The sequence below is a fragment of the Ranitomeya variabilis genome, chromosome 2, assembly GCF_051348905.1.
Source record: "Ranitomeya variabilis isolate aRanVar5 chromosome 2, aRanVar5.hap1, whole genome shotgun sequence".
Lineage (NCBI taxonomy): Eukaryota > Metazoa > Chordata > Amphibia > Anura > Dendrobatidae > Ranitomeya > Ranitomeya variabilis.
Genome location: NC_135233.1, coordinates 16227092 through 16250732, shown reverse-complemented (window position 1 = coordinate 16250732; position 23641 = coordinate 16227092). Strand labels below are relative to the sequence as shown.

Below are 23641 nucleotides of genomic sequence, written 5' to 3'. Positions count from 1 at the left end.
CTCAGAAGCTTCTATGGCGGAAAATCTCCACCAAATTATGTGGAAAAAATCCATTACTGATTTCCTGATGTCTCAAGTGCATAAATCTGGAGAACACGGAATTCTGCTCTGCAAACTCATCCATCCATGTAACATGTGCACTTACTTCTCCAGCACCAGCGCTGAGAACGGCATTGAAGAAGGACATGATGGCGGTTTTCAGATTCACTTCATCTCGATATCTCCCCATACTCCGGTCTAATTCATTCAGCAGCGTCTGCAAAACAAGGAGGACAGGGTGAATGAAGGCACTATGCACAGCTGGTATAACCTAGGTATCTCCGGTATAGAATTATATATGCACAGCTGGTATAACCTGGGCGTCCCCTGTATATAATTATATATGTACAGCCGGTATAACCTGGGCATCTCCTGTATATAACTATATATGCACAGCTGGTATAACCTAGGTATCTCCTGTATATAATTATATATGTACAGCCGGTATAACCTGGGCATCTCCTGTATATAATTATATATGTACAGCTGGTATAACCTAGGTATCTCCGGTATATAATTATATATGTACAGCCGGTATAACCTGGGCATCTCCTGTATATAATTATATATGCACAGCTGGTATAACCTAGGTATCTCCGGTATATAATTATATATGTACAGCTGGTATAACCTGGGCATCTCCTGTATATAATTATATATGTACAACTGGTATAACCTGGGCATCTCCTGTATATAATTATATATGTACAGCCGGTATAACCTGGGCATCTCCTGTATATAATTATATATGCACAGCTGGTATAACCTAGGTATCTCCGGTATATAATTATATATGTACAGCTGGTATAACCTGGGCATCTCCTGTATATAATTATATATGTACAACTGGTATAACCTGGGCATCTCCTGTATATAATTATATATGTACAGCTGGTATAACCTAGGTATCTCCGGTATATAATTATATATGTACAGCTGGTATAACCTGGGTATCTCCTGTATATAATTATATATGTACAGCTGGTATAACCTAGGTATCTCCGGTATATAATTATATATGTACAGCTGGTATAACCTGGGTATCTCCTGTATATAATTATATATGCACAGCTGGTATAACCTGGGCATCTCCTGTATTTAATTATATATGTACAGCCGGTATAACCTGGGCATCTCCTGTATATAATTATATATGTACACCTGGTATAACCTAGGTATCTCCTGTATATAATTATATATGTACAGCTGGTATAACCTGGGTATCTCCTCTATATAATTATATATGTACAGCCGGTATAACCTGGGCATCTCCTGTATATAATTATATATGCACAGCTGGTATAACCTGGGCATCTCCTGTATATAATTATATATGTACAGCCGGTATAACCTGGGCATCTCCTGTATATAATTATATATGTACAGCCGGTATAACCTGGGCATCTCCTGTATATAATTATATATGTACAGCCGGTATAACCTGGGTATCTCCTGTATATAATTATATATGTACAGCTGCTATAACCTGGGTATCTCCTGTATATAATTATATATGTACAGCTGGTATAACCTGGGCTTCTCCTGTATATAATTATATATGTACAGCTGGTATAACCTGGGCTTCTCCTGTATATAATTATATATGTACAGCTGGTATAACCTGGGCATCTCCTGTATATAATTATATATGTACAGCTGGTATAACCTGGGCATCTCCTGTATATATTTATATATGTACAGCTGGTATAACCTGGGCATCTCCTGTATATAATTATATATGTACAGCTGGTATAACCTGGGCATCTCCTGTATATAATTATATATGAACAGCTGGTATAACCTGGGCATCTCCTGTATATAATTATATATGTACAGCTGGTATAACCTGGGCATCTCCTGTATATAATTATATATGTACAGCTGGTATAACCTGGGCATCTCCTGTATATAATTATATATGTACAGCTGGTATAACCTGGGCATCTCCTGTATATAATTATATATGTACAGTTGGTATAACCTGGGCATCTCCTGTATATAATTATATATGTACAGCTGGTATAACCTGGGCATCTCCTGTATATAATTATATATGTGTAGATTTCACTACTAGTTTTCACCATTATGTTAAAATTCTGTTATGTGAAAACTCCATCAATTGTAAACTATTACATTAATTACATTTCAGGGTCTCTCAGAGGACAGATCCACAGACAGCAGCCATGTGCAGACTGAACCTGACGTCACTGACAGGAACTATGGGCACTTAAAGGGGTAATTGTCAATAAAGAGAAAATGCTCAGGAACCATTACACATTGCCCATATTTAGATCATCTGTTCTGGTGATGTCAGTGCAGCAGAAATACAGCTGCAAAAAAAATTCTCATAAAACGAGCCCTTTTTATATAAACATATGAACTATGTATAGTAAGGAATGAGTCACAGGATGTTCATGACTGCTGTATATGAAGGTGGCGTTGGATTTAAGGTCAACTACTAAATAATACGTATTACACGAAAAGTAAATTTAATAAGAAGGTTTCCTAACCCCATTATACTTCACAATAAATCACAGCAATCATACAGAAAATAACTACTATAATACTGCCCCTATGTACAAGAATATAAATACTATAATACTGCCCCTATGTACAGGAATATAACTACTATAATACTGCCCCTATGTACAAGAATATAACTACTATAATACTGCCCCTATGTACAGGAATATAACTACTATAATACTGACCCTATGTACAAGAATATAACTACTATAATACTGCCCCTATGTATAAGAATATAACTACTATAATACTGCTCCTATATACAAGAATATGCCTACTATAATACTGCTCCTATGTACAAGAATATAACTACTATAATAATGCCCCTATGTACAAGAATATAACTACTATAATACTGCTCCTATGTACAAGAATATAACTACTATAATACTGCCCCTATGTACAAGAATATAACTACTATAATACTGCCCCTATGTACAGGAATATAACTACTATAATACTGACCCTATGTACAAGAATATAACTACTATAATACTGCCCCTATGTGCAAGAATATAACTACTATAATACTGCTCCTATGTACAAGAATATAACTACTATAATACTGCTCCTATGTACAAGAATATAACTACTATAATACTGCCCCTATGTACAAGAATATAACTACTATAATACTGCCCCTATGTACGAGAATATAACTACTATAATACTGCCCCTATGTATGAGAATATAACTACTATAATACTGCCCCTATGTACAAGAATATAACTACTATAATACTGCCCCTATGTACAAGAATATAACTACTATAATACTGCCCCTATGTACAAGAACATAACTACTATAATACTGCCCCTATGTACAAGAACATAACTACTATAATACTGCTCCTATGTACAAGAATATAACTACTATAATACTGCTCCTATGTACAAGAATATAACTACTACAATACTGCTCCTATGTACAAGAATATAACTACTATAATACTGCTCCTGTGTACAAGAATATAACTACTATAATACTGCTCCTATGTACAGGAACATAACTACTATAATACTGCCCCTATGTACAGGAATATAACTACTATAATACTGACCCTATGTACAAGAATATAACTACTATAATACTGCCCCTATGTGCAAGAATATAACTACTATAATACTGCTCCTATGTACAAGAATATAACTACTATAATACTGCTCCTATGTACAAGAATATAACTACTATAATACTGCCCCTATGTACAAGAATATAACTACTATAATACTGCCCCTATGTACGAGAATATAACTACTATAATACTGCCCCTATGTATGAGAATATAACTACTATAATACTGCCCCTATGTACAAGAATATAACTACTATAATACTGCCCCTATGTACAAGAATATAACTACTATAATACTGCCCCTATGTACAAGAACATAACTACTATAATACTGCCCCTATGTACAAGAACATAACTACTATAATACTGCTCCTATGTACAAGAATATAACTACTATAATACTGCTCCTATGTACAAGAATATAACTACTACAATACTGCTCCTATGTACAAGAATATAACTACTATAATACTGCTCCTGTGTACAAGAATATAACTACTATAATACTGCTCCTATGTACAGGAACATAACTACTACAATACTGCTCCTATGTACAAGAATATAACTACTATAATACTGCTCCTATGTACAAGAATATAACTACTATAATACTGCCCCCTATGTACAAGAATATAACTACTATAATACTGCCCCCTATGTACAAGAATATAACTACTATAATACTGACCCTATGTACAAGAATATAACTACTATAATACTGCCCCTATGTACAAGAATATAACTACTATAATACTGCTCCTATGTACAAGAATATAACTACTATAATACTGCTCCTATGTACAAGAATATGCCTACTATAATACTGCTCCTATGTACAAGAATATAACTACTATAATACTGCCCCTATGTACAAGAATATAACTACTATAATACTGCCCCTATGTACAAGAACATAACTACTATAATACTGCCCCTATGTACAAGAACATAACTACTACAATACTGCTCCTATGTACAAGAATATAACTACTATAATACTGCTCCTATGTACAAGAATATAACTACTATAATACTGCCCCTATGTACAAGAACATAACTACTATAATACTGCCCCTATGTACAAGAACATAACTACTACAATACTGCTCCTATGTACAAGAATATAACTACTATAATACTGCTCCTATGTACAAGAATATAACTACTATAATACTGCCCCTATGTACAAGAATATAACTACTATAATACTGCCCCTATATACAAGAATATAACTACTATAATACTGATCCTATGTACAAGAATATAACTACTATAATACTGCTCCTATGTACAAGAATATAACTACTATAATACTGCTCCTATGTACAAGAATATAACTACTATAATACTGCCCCCTATGTACAAGAATATAACTACTATAATACTGCTCCTATGTACAAGAATATTACTACTATAATACTGCTCCCTATATACAGGAATATAACTACTATAATACTGCCCCTATGTACAAGTATATAACTACTATAATACTGCTCCTATGTACAAGAATATAACTACTATAATACTGCTCCTATGTACAAGAATATAACTACTATAATACTGCCCCCTATGTACAAGAATATAACTACTATAATACTGCTCCTATGTACAAGTATATAACTACTATAATACTGCTCCTATGTACAAGAATATAACTACTATAATACTGACCCTATGTACAAGAATATAACTACTATAATACTGCCCCTATGTACAAGAATATAACTACTATAATACTGCCCCTATATACAAGGTCTCTGACAGTAGAAGGGGCCGTAGCTATCATATGTCAGAATACTATGTGATTTATCGGAGTTTAGGGTTATCTCAGTTATCTCAGCTTTACACCCATCGTTGTGTAATCACTTCATTACTCTGTCCCCCCCCCCCCCCCCCGATGCTCCCGCTGTAATCGCTGCTGACTGTCCGCAGAATATTGCAGGAATTCGTATCCATCATCTGTGTAGTGTGCGGAGACATACAGAACATATGGACTCAATTGCAGGATGGAAATTCCGGCTGTGACACAATGAGATCTGGTAACTAGGAGACATGGAACTGTCACATTGTAATCCTTATAAGTGGTGCTAGGAAAGGTGAGTGACATCAATATGGCTGATGGTAACGATCCCGTAGGAGCTATCACCCATGTGTTCTGAGAACTGGGAGAGCTGGGGAAACACTGGCCCCCATGGACGGTCACTCAGCGCTTACAAAAGAGACAGAATAAAGAAATTGTAAAATAGAAAATGAAAAAAATCTGAACAAATAAGAGGAATCCAGAGGCGGTCGGGCAGTGGTGGCCTCTGTAGTCTGAGGATCTGCACTCTGCGTGTATCAGGGAATAGCTGGGATTCATGAGTGTTGCTGTATACTGTTGTCTTAATTAGTGATGGAAAAGGTCTCGCCCCTCCATTCCGGAATAAGAACAGAGCTGTATAGAGGGGGTGTCCGCGCCTGCGCTAGGTATAGACAGCACTATGGCGGCTCGGGAATTATCAGGTTCTATAATTATTGGGTTCATGGAATTAACAAAGTTCTAAAACTTTATGGGATCCGGAATTTTATGGGTTAAGTGTGACCTCTGCACTTGTTACAGGTGGACCTTTGTGGCTCCCAGTTGGTGTCTAGATAAAGGTTGATGGTGGGGTTCAAATTGACACATAATATGACCACATCAGCCCGTAACAGAGCCGCACCCACCAAACCAAACAACACAGTATAGCACCACAAGAGCATAAATCAGAATGGAACCAGAGACTACCTATAAAGGATTTGTGTTTACTGCCAGCACTATTGACACACAAAAAATGATAATACAAAAAAAATAAAAATAAAAATAAATAAATATATATATATATATATATTACACAGAGAGAGAATATAATGTAGCACTACCAAAAAGTGCATATGCATATATAGAGAGAGGAGCAGAATATAGTATATACTATGCCTGTAGCATGAAACGCCCACACTGTCAGGTCCCAAAATACATACAGACACATAATCCTGGTGACGTATGAGAACGGGGGAATATAGTTAGGATAGATAATAAAAGACTGGACAGCATATTCTAGAGCCAGATATATAATGTCAAGATTACATCCACAATGTTACTTATCAAATGTGCATGGGGAGAACTGGACCTTGTGACACCTCTGGAGGGTCCGCTCATCCCTACTTGTGACCTATTGGTGCTATACTGACCGCTCTATTATGGGATGATATGTTCATATTATGTGTCAATTTGACATTAAAATGTTTTGAATTCTTTGGCTTGTTATAATAATAATAAGCAATAATCATCGACATTAACAGAAATAAACACGTGAAATCGATCACTCTGTGTGTAATGACTCTATATAATAACGGAGATTCACTTTTTGTATTGAAGAACTGAAATAAACTAACTTTTTGATGATATTCTAATTTTGTGAGAAGTTCCTGTACACGGGTATACATCATTGTACATAGGTATATAGGTACAGTATGCTGGAGGTCTCTGCAGAGATCTCTCCGACCTTCCCCGGTGACAGAGGACCCATATACATATATATACATTGTACACATTCCTCCATATCATACAATGGCTCTGGAATGTTGCATAATTCAGATCTGTCCTCCGACTTGTTACATATATCACAGCTGGAGCCGTGGATCTGGGGACTTTCTGGATTCAGAAGATTTATGATCCGTTATTTATGTGGCGCTGACATATACCTCAGCAACGTACCAGCACTACCATCAATCCTCATCCCCAGAGGGACTCATTGTCTGGTGTCACCATATCTGAGGGGTTAGGGACAATAGATCTGTCAGAATGTAATGAAATCCATGGGAAACGGAAACATAAAAACCTCATGCAGATGTGGCCCTTGGAGGGAATGAATTCCAGGGGCCCGATGCTGAGGACAACAGTCACAAATCCTATAGAAATGTTACTATCCATCATTTCCCAATGTGACGTCACTAAGTCAAGAAGTTTATGTCCGGGAAACTCCGATCTTTCTCCTATAAAGTGCTGCAAATTCTGTAGATTGCTTGATAGTAAGACAACGTCCCCTCAATGCAAAACAGCAGGGGAAGCAGAAAAGATCAAAAGAAATTGTGGTACAGCGGCGGAAGAGACTGGAAAAGGATGGAGATGATGAGGGTTATAATAGAACTGGGACATGATGGGGCATATGGAATCTCAATGCCTGATCTTCTGGAGGAGAGAAGAGGAGTCTGGAGGAAGAGGAGTCTGGAGGAAGAGGAGTCTGGAGGAAGAGAAGTCTGGAAAAAGAGGAGTCTGGAAGAAGAGGAGTCTGGAGGAAGAGGAGTCCAGGGGAAGAGGAGTCTTGAGCAGGAAAGTGGAGTCTGGAGGAAGAGGAGTCTGGAGGAGGGAAGTGGAGTCTGGAGGAAGGGGAGTCTGGAAGAAGAGGAGTCTGGAGGAAGAGGAGTCCGGGGGAAGAGGAGTCTGGGGGAAGAGGAATCTTGAGCAGGAAAGTGGAGTCTGGAGGAAGAGGAGTCTGGAGGAAGAGGAGTCTGAAGGAGGGAAGAGGAGTCTGGAGGAAAGAAGAGGACTCTGGAGGAGGGAAGAGGAGTCCGGAGGAGGGAAGATTAGTCTGGAGGAGAGAAGAGGAGTCTGGAGGAGAGAAGAGGAGTCTGGAGGAAGAGGAGTCTGGAGGAAGGGGAGTCTGGAAGAGTGTGGAGGAGGAAGTGGAGTCTGGAGGAGAGAAGAGGAGTCCGGAGGAGGGAAGATTAGTCTGGAGGAGAGAAGAGGAGTCTGGAGGAGGGATGTGGAGTCTGGAGGTGTTAATAGGAGTCTGGAGGGGTCAGAGGTGTCTGGGAGTGGCTTTCTCTCCTCTATCTGTTACATCCATGCATGCTCTGCCAAACTGAGTGCGCATGTGTATGGGGGGTAGTAGAAATAGCTGGCAGATATCTAAGGTTTACTAGGACCCCTTTATACAGTGCCCATGGATTTCCAGGTAATACAAGGTCCTATCACACCATCTACCCACTTTCTTGTATCATCCTTATGCAATAATTGTCACACGGGGTCCGCACGTGACTCACACCCACTTACAGATACATGTCAGATACAGTCTGTCTATCTCCCTGGGGGTCCGCATCTTCGGGGCTCTCACACCTACATCCTCCCCAGTCTATGAATTCACAGTGAACACAGATCGGACGACATTTCCTGCTAATTTCATTCAGAATGTGATAAATCTGAATCGACAAAACTGGAGAGCAGGTCCCTCCTCATTCTACAAACATCAACAATTCAAACAAATATACAAAACTTTGTAATATCAGAGAAATCTGCTTCTTTCTCCACTTATGAGCCACTTCTCCTCCTTGCCTACTGAACTCATCATTTTCTCTGAAATAAAGTTTACATTCACTGGTGTAGTGCTAATTCACTGAGACTATAGCTGTCTATTGTAGTCTATGGAGAGAAGAGAGACACGGATTGTGCTGGTGCCTTGATTAGTTTTTTTTCTTATCTCATCCTGGATTTACAGCTACATGTTATGACTGCACAGCACATGCACACAGGTAGCATACAAACCGGGGGACAATTATCTGAACCTGACAGGTGCCTGTTCAGACTGCTATAAACCCTGCTCTGACCCTGGTCTCTCCCTACCTGACCGTGGAGGTTGGCACCCTAAGATAACGCAATGACGCCCCGACTCGATGGCGGCTCACCCTGAATTCCCCGAACAGCTACTCTATGCCTGTTTAGCAACTCAAAGATTGGTTATACACTAAAAACTACAACTGACCCTGCTGGTTCCTGTCCAGACTAGATCTCCTGACTCTGCAGTCCCTAGTGGCGCCTGTGGGTGCAGAGATAAACCTAACCACAGACTAGGACATGGCCACTTTTGCCTAAATTGCATAAAAGGACAACGAGTAGCTTCATGTTCTTCCTAAAGAACCGGAGGGCAGAGCAGAGTGTGAATTACCTGCAACAGGAGAAGTGTGCTGAACAAAGGAAAGATCCCAGAGTGAGCAAAGTAAATATTGAAATAACGAACAAGAATAAAGCAATTATGCTTAACAAATATACTGCCTAATTACTAAAGATAAATAGAAGAGAAGAGAAAAGTATAGCAAAGAAACAACACGGTGAAAGTCCTTAGCTCAAAGCTCACAGACTGGCTCCAAACATCAACAGAATATCAGAACATCTAACTGAATCACCCGCTGGGTGACCAAATATAAAGCTGCACCCAAAGGTGACAGGTAGTGCTGATTGAAGAGCTTCGGATAAGCACTTATCCGAATAGCTATAGCGCTTACCGCATAGCTGCCTCAGTAACCCGGATAACTGGACCGCTCCCGATAATCAGCTGTTCAGCACCGCAGCTGCATGTGCTATTCGATCAACACTAGTGATAGGCAGACAGTTAAAAACACCTGTGTTAAGCGAGCCAGACTGCAGCCAAAAAACAGAACCCGTCCACCTAGAGAAAAAGGTGTGTCTCCTGTGGCTTGGCAGAAAGACAAGCCGACCACAGAACACAAAATCAAGGTATCTAATCCAAGAACATAAAACTACACTGCTCAACACTGCTGTATAATGTCCTCCATGCTGCATCTGCATTTTAGTAAATGTTGTAGCTTGCAACGGTGCTGGATTCACAGCGACACTGCTCAATACTGTAACGTAATATTGTCCATGTTATTAGTTTCGAGATACATTTTTTTTATCTCACCCCAGAGCGGAGCTCACAATTACACTCTTCAGAACTGTTGTATTATGTCCTCAGGGATGCTGCTGCTTCTTAGTAAATGTTTATCTCATCCCAGTTCTGGATTCACAGCTACACTGCTAAGTACTGATGTATAATGTCCTCCATGCTGCTGCTTGTGAACATGTGCTACATAGAGACAGGAGAGCAGCAATCTGTCACGTCTGTGTGCTATGTATGGTAGACATCATAGCTGCTCATTCCTATCCACCAGCTCAGAGACAACCGAGAATTAGAGACAGAATCTGCAGAGGAGAAAATTGGTGAAAAATCCAGGATATAAGTCATATAATGGCCAGATATGGTGTTATCTCTCATGCACACACACAGGACAGCTTATTCTGAAGACCCAAAGCTGCATTCAGACAGGAGAACGTTATATCTCGGACGTCTCCTCTGTCATTGTCAGTATGGGGTCACTTGTGATGGATCGTGGGAGTTTATTTCACAGTTACTATTAAAAAAAATAATTAAAAAAAAAAAAAAAAACGAAAGAATTTAGCTATAGGAAATTACTGGCCACCAAGAGCAGCCCATGTCCCAGACAAGGAGCACACGGCTTGGGCAGAAGCACCGCTCTGGAGCCGGCCGGACTGCTACATCCCAGGATCAGTGACTCTGCAGAACTAAAGCAACCTTTGGGAAAGAGAACAGTGTAGATTAGAGGTGCAGCCATGCCGCTGGTCCAAACTGTCAATCTTCAGGAGTGCACTGCACTCCGCCAATCAGGAAGCCCCGAGCCAGAGGAGCAATGTGCTCCTGAGGACAGCGGATGAGCACACCCCTTTAAGATCAGCCCAGGACAGCGGAGGGCCATCCTCAGCAGATGTCTCTGGAGTGATTTCTTTTCACACTTTCCATCCTGCACTGTAATAATCCCATTAGGCTTTCCTCTCTCCGTTTCTGGATCAGTCGCCTCTGGCGGAGGCTGCATCCTGTGATCGGAGGATGAGCTTAATGGGTTGGTGCTGTTCCTCCAGGAGAGCTGCAGGCACAGCACAGCACAAGCCAGGAACAGCACAGCACAAGCCAGGAACAGCACAAGCCAGGAACAGCTCAGCACAAGCCAGGCACAACACAGCACAAGCCAGGAACAGTACAGCACAAGCCAGGAACAACACAAGCCAGGAACAGCACAGCACAAGCCAGGAACAGCACAAGCCAGGAACAGCTCAGAACAAGCCAGGCACAACACAGCACAAGCCAGGAACAGCACAGCACAAGCCAGGAACAACACAAGCCAGGCACAGCACAAGACAGGAACAGCACAAGACAGGAAGGCACAGCACAAGCCAGGAACAGCACAGAACAAGCCAGGAACAGCACAAGCCAGGAACAGCTCAGCACAAGCCAGGCACAACACAGCACAAGCCAGGAAAAGTACAGCACAAGCCAGGAATAACACAAGCCAGGAACAGCACAGCACAAGCCAGGAACAACACAAGCCAGGAACAGCACAAGACAGGAACAGCACAAGACAGGAACGGCACAGCACAAGCCAGTAACAGCACAAGCCAGGAACAGCTCAGCACAAGCCAGGAACAGCACAGCACAAACCAGGAACAGCACAAGCCAGGAACAGCTCAGCACAAGCCAGGAACAGCTCAGCACAAGCCAGGAACAGCACAGCACAAGCCAGGAACAGCACAAGCCAGGCACAGCACAGCACAAGCCAGGAACAGCTCAGCACAAGCCAGGAACAGCTCAGCACAAGCCAGGAACAGCACAGCACAAGCCAGGAACAGCACAAGCCAGGAACAGCTCAGCACAAGCCAGGAACAGCTCAGCACAAGCCAGGAACAGCACAGCACAAGCCAGGAACAGCACAAGCCAGGAAAAGCACAGCACAAACCAGGAACAGCACAAGCCAGGAACAGCTCAGCACAAGCCAGGAACAGCTCAGCACAAGCCAGGAACAGTACAGCACAAGCCAGGAACAGCACAAGCCAGGAACAGCACAGCACAGCGCCAGGAAGAGCACAAGCCAGGAACAGCACAGCAAAAGCCAGGAACAGCACAGCACAGGCCAGGAACAGTACAGCACAAGCCAGGAACAGCACAAGCTAGGAACAACACAAGCCAGGAACAGCACAGCACAAGCCAGGAACAGCAAAAGCCAGGAACAGCACAGCACAAGCCAGGAACAGCACAGCACAGGCCAGGAACAGCACAGCACAGGCCAGGAACAGCACAGCACAGGCCAGGAACAGTACAGCACAGGCCAGGAACAGCTCAGGTTGGGTTTGGATTTGGTACGTGACGGATGCTTGGAAATCTTTCCTCTCCGCTAATCATTAATTCTTCACATTGCAGCAATCTGTTCTCCAGTCACATCCAGAGCTGCATCGTGAATTCTGCTGCTTGTTGGCATCAGTCAGCGCTGCGGTGCCAGATACAGTGTAACAGTAATGTGCGGTGCTCTGCTGTGCTGCAGTCTGGGAGATGTAGTTCGAGCTTTAGCAGATGGCGCAAGAGAGGGAGAATGATTGACATCTCACCTGCTGCGGTAGGTGGCCGGCGGCCTCCTTTGCTCAGATGTCAGTCATCACAGGAGGGGCAGGTTCATTAACTGCGTCCTGACCAAAGGTATTACAAGAATGAATGGAGCGGAGGCCGAACCTGTGCACCGCTGCTGCAATCAGGACGGGGGCCGGCGCCCCAGCAGGTGGATAAGGGAGAACTTGATTTTTTGGGAATAACCCTTGAACCACTAGATACTCTGGATATTATTATTAACTATTTGACTTTAGGAATGTTATTATTAAGGGGACTCTGTCAGCTCCAAACCCTTTATAACCCAAGCAGAGAGCCATATGAAGCCTCTACAACTCGTAATTGCTCCTTTCATGGTGTAAAAAATGCTCTTTCCCACATATGGATACAAGACTGTGCGATGCTCCGCTCAGCCTGAGGGTTCAGCATGCACCGGCCTCCTCAGAACGCAGAGCTGCGCTCACTGGGACTTCTGCACTGAGGATTCTCTCTCCACGAAACCTGATTTGAGTAAGTCAGAAAAGTCAATCACAGCAGTAGGAAACCGGCAAATGCGGAAACCAGTAGGCGGCACGGTGCATGGAGCTGCTGGACCAAGCCAGGGTGCTCAGAGCACCATAACCTACAAATCAGCTAAAGAGCATTTTATAATGGGAATAACTGGAATAACAATAAAGAGCAAATAGGGTTTATCCGAGGAACAATGGGGAGAGCAAAGGCAATGGTAGTATTTGATATGCACCACAAATATCAGCATGAGCCCCATATTATTAACCCATGGATATAATGATGAGTCCACGAGACCCTGAGAACTGTGCACTGATTGCATCTGATTCTCATTATTAGAGTCATTGCCCTGAGGGATTATAATGACTGGAAACATTAGTAACGTCTAATAAGGATTAGATCATTGTCACCAGTTGTTACTGTCACATTTCTGTACAGAGAAGATTTCAGGGCTCCCAGACAGCAGCATCCGTCATTCCACATCTGTCCCTCCATTATGGAGAATTTGTAACATGTAGCAAAGTACAAAAGTATCGATGATGTGGAAATACAGAAGTTTCTGAAAATATTTTTCTTCTGCAGATACAAACTGACAAAATGAACGAGCAGCACAAAGTGACTGGAGAGCGGAGGCAAATGTCAGCGCATCCATGAGAACATGTTCCTAGAAGGACAGGAACGAGCCGAGCGGAAAGTGCATCCACCAACAGAACGGCGCAGTCCCGGTGATAGAGGAGCCGGCCACGGGGCTCATGGAGAACACCGAGCAGTCAGGGACATTATTAACCCACCAGACACCAGGGACATTATTATTAACCCACCAGACACCAGGGACATTATTATTAACCCACCAGACACCAGGGACATTATTATTAACCCACCAGACACCAGGGACATTATTATTAACCCACCAGACACCAGGGACATTATTATTAACCCACCAGACACCAGGGACATTATTATTAACCCACCAGACACCAGGGACATTATTATTAACCCACCAGACACCAGGGACATTATTATTAACCCACCAGACACCAGGGACATTATTATTAACCCACCAGACACCAGGGACATTATTATTAACCCACCAGACACCAGGGACATTATTATTAACCCACCAGACACCAGGGACATTATTATTAACCCACCAGACACCAGGGACATTATTATTAACCCACCAGACACCAGGGACATTATTATTAACCCACCAGACACCAGGGACATTATTATTAACCCACCAGACACCAGGGACATTATTATTAACCCACCAGACACCAGGGATATTATTATTAACCCACCAGACACCAGGGACATTATTATTAACCCACCAGACACCAGGGACATTATTATTAACCCACCAGACACCAGGGACATTATTATTAACCCACCAGACACCAGGGACATTATTATTAACCCACCAGACACCAGGGATATAGGCGATATTTTTCACTGCCTATTATCCTTCCGTCTTTCTCAAACACCGTGCTGCTGGTTCATGTTCTTTTAGAAGCTGCCTTGATCTGCTGCTCCAGCAAATATCCAAACTCAGACACTAGTTGTCAGGCACATACCCGGCTCATGTGGTTGATGGACTCACAGTGTAACAGGGCTGGGGCTGGCTAGGAAGGGTTTAGCCGAGCGACTACCTGATGTTCACTGGAGCTCCTGATGGTGTGAGGCTTGAGCTGCAGGTGGCTGTCAGGTACCACTCCTAGGCAGTCCTCGGTACTGCAGCTGCTGTCCACTCAAGGACCAGGGGACAAGGTCCAGACATTGGCCACACAGGGACCAGGGGACGAGGTTCAGGCACTGGCCACACACGGACCAGGGGACAAGGTCCAGACATTGGCCACACATGGAATAGGGGACGAGGTTCAGACACTGGCCACACACAGACCATGGGACAAGATTCAGGCACTGTCCACACACGGACCAGGGGATGAGGTTCAAGGACTGGGCATAGTGTTGTGGATTCTGTTTTTGGGCTCCCTCTGGTGGTTACAACTGGTACTGGGTGACTTTGGTGGGTTGCGGTCTCTGGTTTCCACCTGTCCATCAGAGCCTGGGTGTTTCCTATTTAACCTGGCTTTCCTGTCATTCCCTTGCCGGCTATCAATGTATCAGTGTGTCTCTGTTACCTTTGCTACCTGCTCCTAGGCCTTCAAGACAAGCTAAGTCTGGATTTCCCTGTTTCATGTTTGCTTTCATGTTTTTAGTCCAGCTTGCAGATATGTAATTCTCTGCTGCTGGTTGCTCTAGTGGGCTGAAATTACCACTCATGTACCATGAGTTGGCACATGAGTTCAAGTAATTTCAGGATGGTATTTTGAAGGGTTTTAAGCTGACCGCGCAGTTCACCTTTTGTATCCTCTGCTATCTAGCTTAAGCGGGCCTCATTTTGCTGAATCTGTTTTCATAACTACGTTTGTGCCTTCCTCTCATTTCACCGTCATTATATGTGGGGGGCTGCTATTTCTGTGGGAATATTTCTCTGGAGGCAAGATAGGTCTGTGATTCTTCTGATAGGGGTAGCTAGATCTCCGGCTGGCGTGAGACGTCTAGAGTCCCCCCAGGAACGTTCCCCGGCTGCTGTTAGTTGAGTGTTGAGGTTCAGGATCGCGGTCAGCTCAGGTTCCATCACCCTAGAGCTCGTCCTGTTTTTGCCCGTGTTATGTGTTTAATTCCCTGCCATTGGGAACATGACAGTATAGATGGACCAGGGGACGATGTTCAAGAACTAGCCACACACGGACCAGGGGACAAGGTTCAGGGACTGGGCATACATGGACCAGGGGACGATGTTCAAGAACTGGCCACACAAGGACCAGGGGATGAGGTTCAGGTACTGGCCACACAGACCAAGGGACAAGGTTCAGGATCTGGCCACACATGGACCAGGGGACGAGGTTCAGGTACTGGCCACACAGACAAGGGGACAAGGTTCAGGCTCTGGCCACACACGGACCAGGGGATGAGGTTCAGGCTCTGGCCACACAAGGACCAGGGGATGAGGTTCAGGCTCTGGCCACACACAGACCAGGGGATGAGGTTCAGGGACTGGGCATACACAGGCCAGGGGACGAGTTTCAGGCACTGGCCACACACAGACCAGGGGACGAGATTCAGGCATTGGCCACACACGGACCAGGGGACGAGGTTCAGGCATTGGCCACACACGGACCAGGGGATGAGGTTGAGGCTCTGGCTACAGAAATCATAATATCAATCAACTAATTGGCAGTGAAAGTATTCACTCACCCAGACAGCAGGAATCATATTTATTAACTCATTAGACGAGGCTTATATACAGAAAGCAGTGATCACAGAGCGGTGAACAACCAATGGGCCACCAGGGATGTAATCACTAGCTCCAATGCCCTAGACCACCAGGGGAGTTATGTTTAACCCATTAACTACATTAGACTGCTACAAATGTCTCTATTAACCTGTTCATCTCTACAGGACACATGATTTGTATTACCCTAGACAACAAGGGATGACTCCACTGACCCCTTTATGTCCTAGATCACCAATTATGGCACCACACACCCCCAGGAGTGTTATTCCTCATCCCATCGCTGCGCTGTGGGAGATGTAGAGTCCAGACCTGCTTCTTCTCAGATGCTTCGGACACAGCGATCAGCACATAATACCCAATCCTAAGAATAATAGTGGTGTATATAGCAGTCCCCAGACCAGCTGGGCACATATACAACCATTATTACATAATGCAGCTGCGAGATACGACTCCACGTCGCCCAGAAGCAGCTGTACGTTCAGTAATAATTAATACAACATCATATAAGAAAAACAATGTAAAGAAATTGCTTCCAACACATACAAAGTGTTTCCAAACTAGCAGCAAATAACTCGTCCAGTGTCATAAATCTGCGCTGTGTGTGAAAACCGCAGCATTGCAGCCATAATTGTGGGGAAGGGTCCAGTCTGAAACAAATTATTAATCACCCCGTCAGCCTAAAAAATGGATTTCTGAGTTGCTGGTGCCAGAAGTGCTGTGATTAATTTGTGGATCTGTGAGTCAACGAGAGTTTTCACTCCTAAAATAAAGCAAATCCTAATAAATAAAGTTTCATCGGTTTGTAAATGAAAAGTTCTACAACTCTCAGACTTTGGCCCAATTCATTATTGCCTATTTTTGGTTAGTTTTTGGAGCCTTTTGCCTGTTTTGTGCCTTTTTATTTTGCGCCACGTCAGTCTTATATGTGTTCACCTGTTTTTCTTTATTCTTGTCATCCTGGGGGGAGAAGGTTGGAATTTGAGGATGTTTTTGGTCAATTCATCAATTGCAACTTTTTAAAAGGGTGCAACATTTTGACCCAAATGCCCTCACCCCAGCTAACCCTTCTCCCCGGAGAGATTTACAGGTGCATCTCAAAAAATTAGAATATCATCAAAAAGTGAATTTATTTCAGTTCACCAGCAGATGACATGGCCCCCCAAACCATCACTGATTGTGGAGACCTCCAGCAGCTTGGATTGTGGCCTCTCCACTCTTCCTCCAGACTCTGGGACCTCGATTTCCAAGGTCTAGTGTGAAGTCTCCACAATCAGTGATGGTTTGGGGAGCCATGTCATCTGCTGGTGTAGGTCCACTGTGTTTTATCACGACCAAAGTCAGTGCAGCCAAATACCAGGACATTGTAGATCCCTTCATGCTTCCCTCTGCCCACAAGCTTTTTGGAGATGGAAATTCCATTCTCCAGCAGGACTTGGCCCCTATCCACACTGCCAAAAGTACCAATACCTGGTGTAAAAACTACAGTATCACTGGGCTTGATTGGCAGCAAACTCGCCTGACCTTAACCCCATAGAGAATCTATGGAATATTGTCAAGAGGAAGATGAGACACCAGACCCAACAATGCAGACGAGCTGAAGGCTGCTATCAAAGCAACCTGGGCTTCCATAACCCCTCAGCAGCGCCACAGGCTGATCGCCTCCATGCCACGCCGCATTGATGCAGTAATTGATGCAAAAGGAGCCCGACCAAGTACTGAGGGCATTTACTGATCATACATTTCAGTAGGACGACATTTCGGATGTTAAAATAATTTTTTCAAGCTGGTGTTATAAAGTATTATAATTTACTGAGATAATGAATTTTGGGATCTTCATTGGCTGTAAGCCATAATCATCAACATCAACAGAAATAAACAAGTGAAATAGATCACTCTGTGTGTAATGACTCCATACAATATATGAGATTCACTATTTGTATTGAAGAACTGAAATAAATTAACTTTTTGATGATATTCTAAATTTGTGAGATGCACCAGTATGTGCTTCCAGATTTTATGTGAAAATTTTGTGATATTTAGAAAAACGTGCCACTTTTTAAAAAATAAAGAGCATTTAATATTTTGCGCAAAATTCATGAACCCGCTGCATTTAACACAAAAAACAAACAAACAAAAAAAGGACTTAAAAAATACTTAAAACGTTGTATCGGACCCTTTGTTATTTCAATTCTTCACCATTGTTTTCTGTCAGTGTATGAGAACATTCTTGTTTCCACACAAACCCAGCAATCCTGTGCAAAGCTGGTCCTGCTCTCAGCTCAGAAGAGGATACAATGTATCTAGTCTGGACAATGCTCTGTGAGCTAAACACAAAAGCGGCAGCTGCACAGATCTATCAATGTAGACGAATGACTAGAGCATTGACATTCCCTCTGCAGCTCATTTGTCAGCTTTGCTGTATAGACTGGGCCAGTTTCAGCAGAGTCATTACACTGTTACAGGATAGGTGATGTAATAATCGATTTATTATACCAACAGATGCTTATATAACTCAGTTTCTGGGGGATGTGCTGTTCTACATAATTTATAGGTCATTATAATAAGCTATGACTTTTTTGTGTTAATTTTAGGGGTTATAAACTGTGAATAAAAACATTGGTTTTTTTTTTCCAAAACTGTGCCACCTCTGTAGTTTTTTTCTTGATACTGTATCTCAGCTGCATTCACGTCACATGAGAACAACTAGAAGAAATTGTCTATGAAAATCTCCCAACAAAAGGTTCAAAATAGACCGCCAAGTGGTTCTCCACTACTATATAAGGACGAGGTGTGGAGTGCGGTGGAGCATCGCCGGTCCGGCAGGGGAGTAGACGTTTGTTATTTTTACACCACCCTGAGCACATTAAGTTCTAACCTGAAATGGAAACGTTCATGGTTCTTACCTGGAAGCGCGTGCGTTCGGCAGCGTACACCTGGTAGTGCAGCATGGCTTGTAAGACTTTCTTATGCCCATCCGGCACTAGGCAGACCGCCCCCAGGATCTCCAGGACGGCGATCTTGGTTTTGATGTTCTCAGTCCTTAAACTCTGAGAGATTATGTTGATGCTTTCGGGATGCGCCAAAACGTGCGCCCGTCCCTGGGAGTTGTTCATCAGAGCCTTGATACATCCTATAACGGATGTGTGTATGCGGCTCTCCGCTGTGTCGTAATCCATGCTCTTCAGGAAGTTCAGGAGGCATGTCAGACCCTCCAACTCAATGAACCTGGTCACAAACCTGGAGAAGAAGAAGACAGATCTAGAGATGAAGCCAGATCTTCATACAAAGTATCGATCACAAAAGTATCTCTAGCAGGGTGCAGTCGGGGCTTACACTTAAAACCTGTAGAAAATGCTACACGTGTGATATTATATTATCGCCTCATATTGTTAGAATTATTCCATGACATGATGCTATAATATTATAAGCTGCGTTATATTATATGTGGTCGATGGTGTCATAATTGGATTCTTCATTGGAAGTCGTCCAGAAGTTATCTCGAGTTTGACCGTCATGACTTCGACCTTCATAAAGCTTTACTATATTCCACTGCCGGTCGGCATGGAAGCCACAAAAAATTTAATTTTGGATTGTTCCCAATTATAAAGAGCATTTCTGATAATAAGCAGAACTGGGTGAAGAACTGTGGAGGCCACAAACCAAACAGTCCCTCATTTTTGTCCACTCCTTTAGATTTGAATGTTAAAATAGAAAAAAAAGCTCAAATAAACCAGGATATGGATTAAAGATACAATAAAAAGGTGACGCACAGTATCATAAGTACATAAAAATAATCATATAGTGCCCAACTCGCATAACAATGTAGTGCCCAAGTATAACCACCACACAGTGCTCTGATAATATCATAATACCACCACACAGTGCTCTGATAATATCAAAATACCACCACACAGTGCTCTGATAATATCATAATACCACCACACAGTGCTCTGATAATATCATAATACCACCACACAGTGCTCTGATAATATCAAAATACCACCACACAGTGCTCTGATAATATCAAAATACCACCACACAGTGCTCTGATAATATCATAATACCACCACACAGTGCTCTGATAATATCATAATACCACCACACAGTGCTCTGATAATATCATACCACCACACAGTGCTAATATCAGCACACAGTGCTCTGATAATATCATAATACCACCACACAGTGCTCTGATAATATCATAATACCACCACACAGTGCTCTGATAATATCAAAATACCACCACACAGTGCTCTGATAATGTCATAATACCACCACACAGTGCTCTGATAATATCATAATACCACCACACAGTGCTCTGATAATATCATACCACCACACAGTGCTCTGATAATATAAAACCACCACACAATGCTCTGATAATATAAATACCACCACACAATGCTCTGATAATATAATACCACCACACAGTGCTCTGATAACATAATACCACCACACAGTGCTCTGATATCATAATACCACCTCACAGTGCTCTGATATCATAATACCACCACACAGTGCTCTGATAATATCATACCACCACACAGTGCTCTGAAAATATCATAACACCACCACACATTCCTCTACTAATATACCACCACACAGTGCTCTGATAATATCATAATACCACCACACAGTGCTCTGATAATATCATAATACCACCAGTGTTCTGATAATATCATACCACTACACAGTGCTCTGATGATGATATAATACCACCACACATTGTTGATAATATCATAATACCACCACACAGTGCTCTGATAATATCATAATACCACCACACAGTGCTCTGATAATATCATAATACCACCACACAGTGCTCTGAAAATATACCACCACACAGTGCTCTGATAATATCATAATACCACCACACAGTGCTCTGATAATATCATAATACCACCACACAATGTTCTGATAATATCATACCACCACACAGTGCTCTGATAATATAATACGACCACACAGTGTTGATAATATCATAATACCATTACACAATGCTTTGATACTATTACAATACCACCACACAGTGCTTTGATAATATCATACCACCACACAGTGTTGATAATATCATAATACCACCACACAGTGCTTTGATAATATTATAATACCACCACACAGTGTTCTGATAATATCTATCACCACACAGTGCTCTGATAATATCATAATACCACCACACAGTGTTCTGATAATATCATAATACCACCACACAGTGCTCTGATAATATCGTAATACCACCACACAGTGTTGATAATATCATAATACCACCACACAGTGCTTTGATAATATTATAATACCACCACACAGTGCTCTGATAATATCATACCACCACACAGTGCTCTGATAATATCATAATACCACCACACAGTGCTCTGATAATATCATAATACCACCACAGTGCTCTGATAATATCATAATACCACCACACAGTGTTCTAATAATATCATAATACCACCATGCAGTGCTCTGATAATATCATAATACCACCACACAGTGCTCTGATAATATCATAATACCACCACACAGTGCTTTGATAATATCATAATACCACCACACAGTGTTCTGATAATATCATACCACCACACAGTGTTCTGATAATATCATACCACCACACAGTGCTCTGATAATATCGTAATACCACCACACAGTGTTGATAATATCATAATACCACCACACAGTGCTTTGATAATATTATAATACCACCACACAGTGCTCTGATAATATCATACCACCACACAGTGCTCTGATATCATAATACCACCACACAGTGCTCTGATAATATCATAATACCACCACAGTGCTCTGATAATATCATAATACCACCACACAGTGTTCTAATAATATCATAATACCACCATGCAGTGCTCTGATAATATCATAATACCACCACACAGTGCTCTGAAAATATCATAATACCACCACACAGTGCTCTGATAATATCATAATACCACCACAGTGCTCTGATAATATCATTATACCACCACACAGTGTTCTGATAATATCATAATACCACCACACAGTGCTCTGATAATATCATAATACCACCACAGCGCTCTGATAATATCATTATACCACCACACAGTGTTCTGATAATATCATAATACCACCACACAGTGCTCTGATAATATCATAATACCACCACAGTGCTCTGATAATATCATTATACCACCACACAGTGTTCTGATAATATCATAATACCACCACACAGTGCTCTGATATATCATAATACCACCACACAGTGCTCTGATAATATACCACCACACAGTGCTCTAATATCATAATACCACCACACAATGCTCTGATAATATCATAATACCACCACACAGTGCTTTGATAATATTATAATACCACCACACAGTGTTCTGATAATATCATACCACCACACAGTGCTCTGATAATATCATAATACCACCACATAGTGTTCTGATAATATAATACCACCACACAGTGCTCTGATAATATCATAATACCACCACATAGTGCTCTGATAATATCATTATACCATCAGTGTTCTGATAATATCATAATACCACCACGCAGTGCTCTGATAATATAATACCACCACACAGTGCTCTGATAATATCATAATACCACCACACAGTGCTCTAATATCATAATACCACCACAAAGCGCTCTGATAATATCATAATACCACCACACAGTGCTCTGATAATATAATACACACAGTCCACATCAGCCCTCCCTGAGAGAGATCGACCACCGCGCCAAGATCGCCCCTCGCTTCACTTTACCCCCCACACGATAATGAGCCGCTCGATATACATTTGTTTTGGTCCCTTTCCAAGAATAACCCACAAGTTACTTTTCCGCTTCTCCTAAAAATATCTGCAGACTCCGAAAGGTGAGCGCCGCACTCCGAAATATTAAGACGAGTCTCAGCCCCCCCCCAGTTATACGAGAAGTAGGTAAATGGATCATAACATTTCCTGCA

The 23641-nt window shown here is 42.2% G+C and overlaps 1 protein-coding gene across 6 annotated transcripts in view; it reads right to left on the bottom strand.

The window, feature by feature from the left end:
• DAAM2 (dishevelled associated activator of morphogenesis 2) overlaps positions 1-23641 on the bottom strand; it is a 281131-nt gene that overhangs the window by 86532 nt on the left and 170958 nt on the right. For all 6 annotated transcript variants that reach the window (XM_077282013.1, XM_077282018.1, XM_077282017.1 and 3 more), the window contains exons 6-7: positions 19593-19926; positions 146-256 (exon numbers count right to left, since the gene is read on the bottom strand). In XM_077282013.1, coding sequence (XP_077138128.1) covers positions 146-256; positions 19593-19926 — 445 coding nt within the window. The remainder of the gene's footprint in view (positions 1-145; positions 257-19592; positions 19927-23641) is intronic.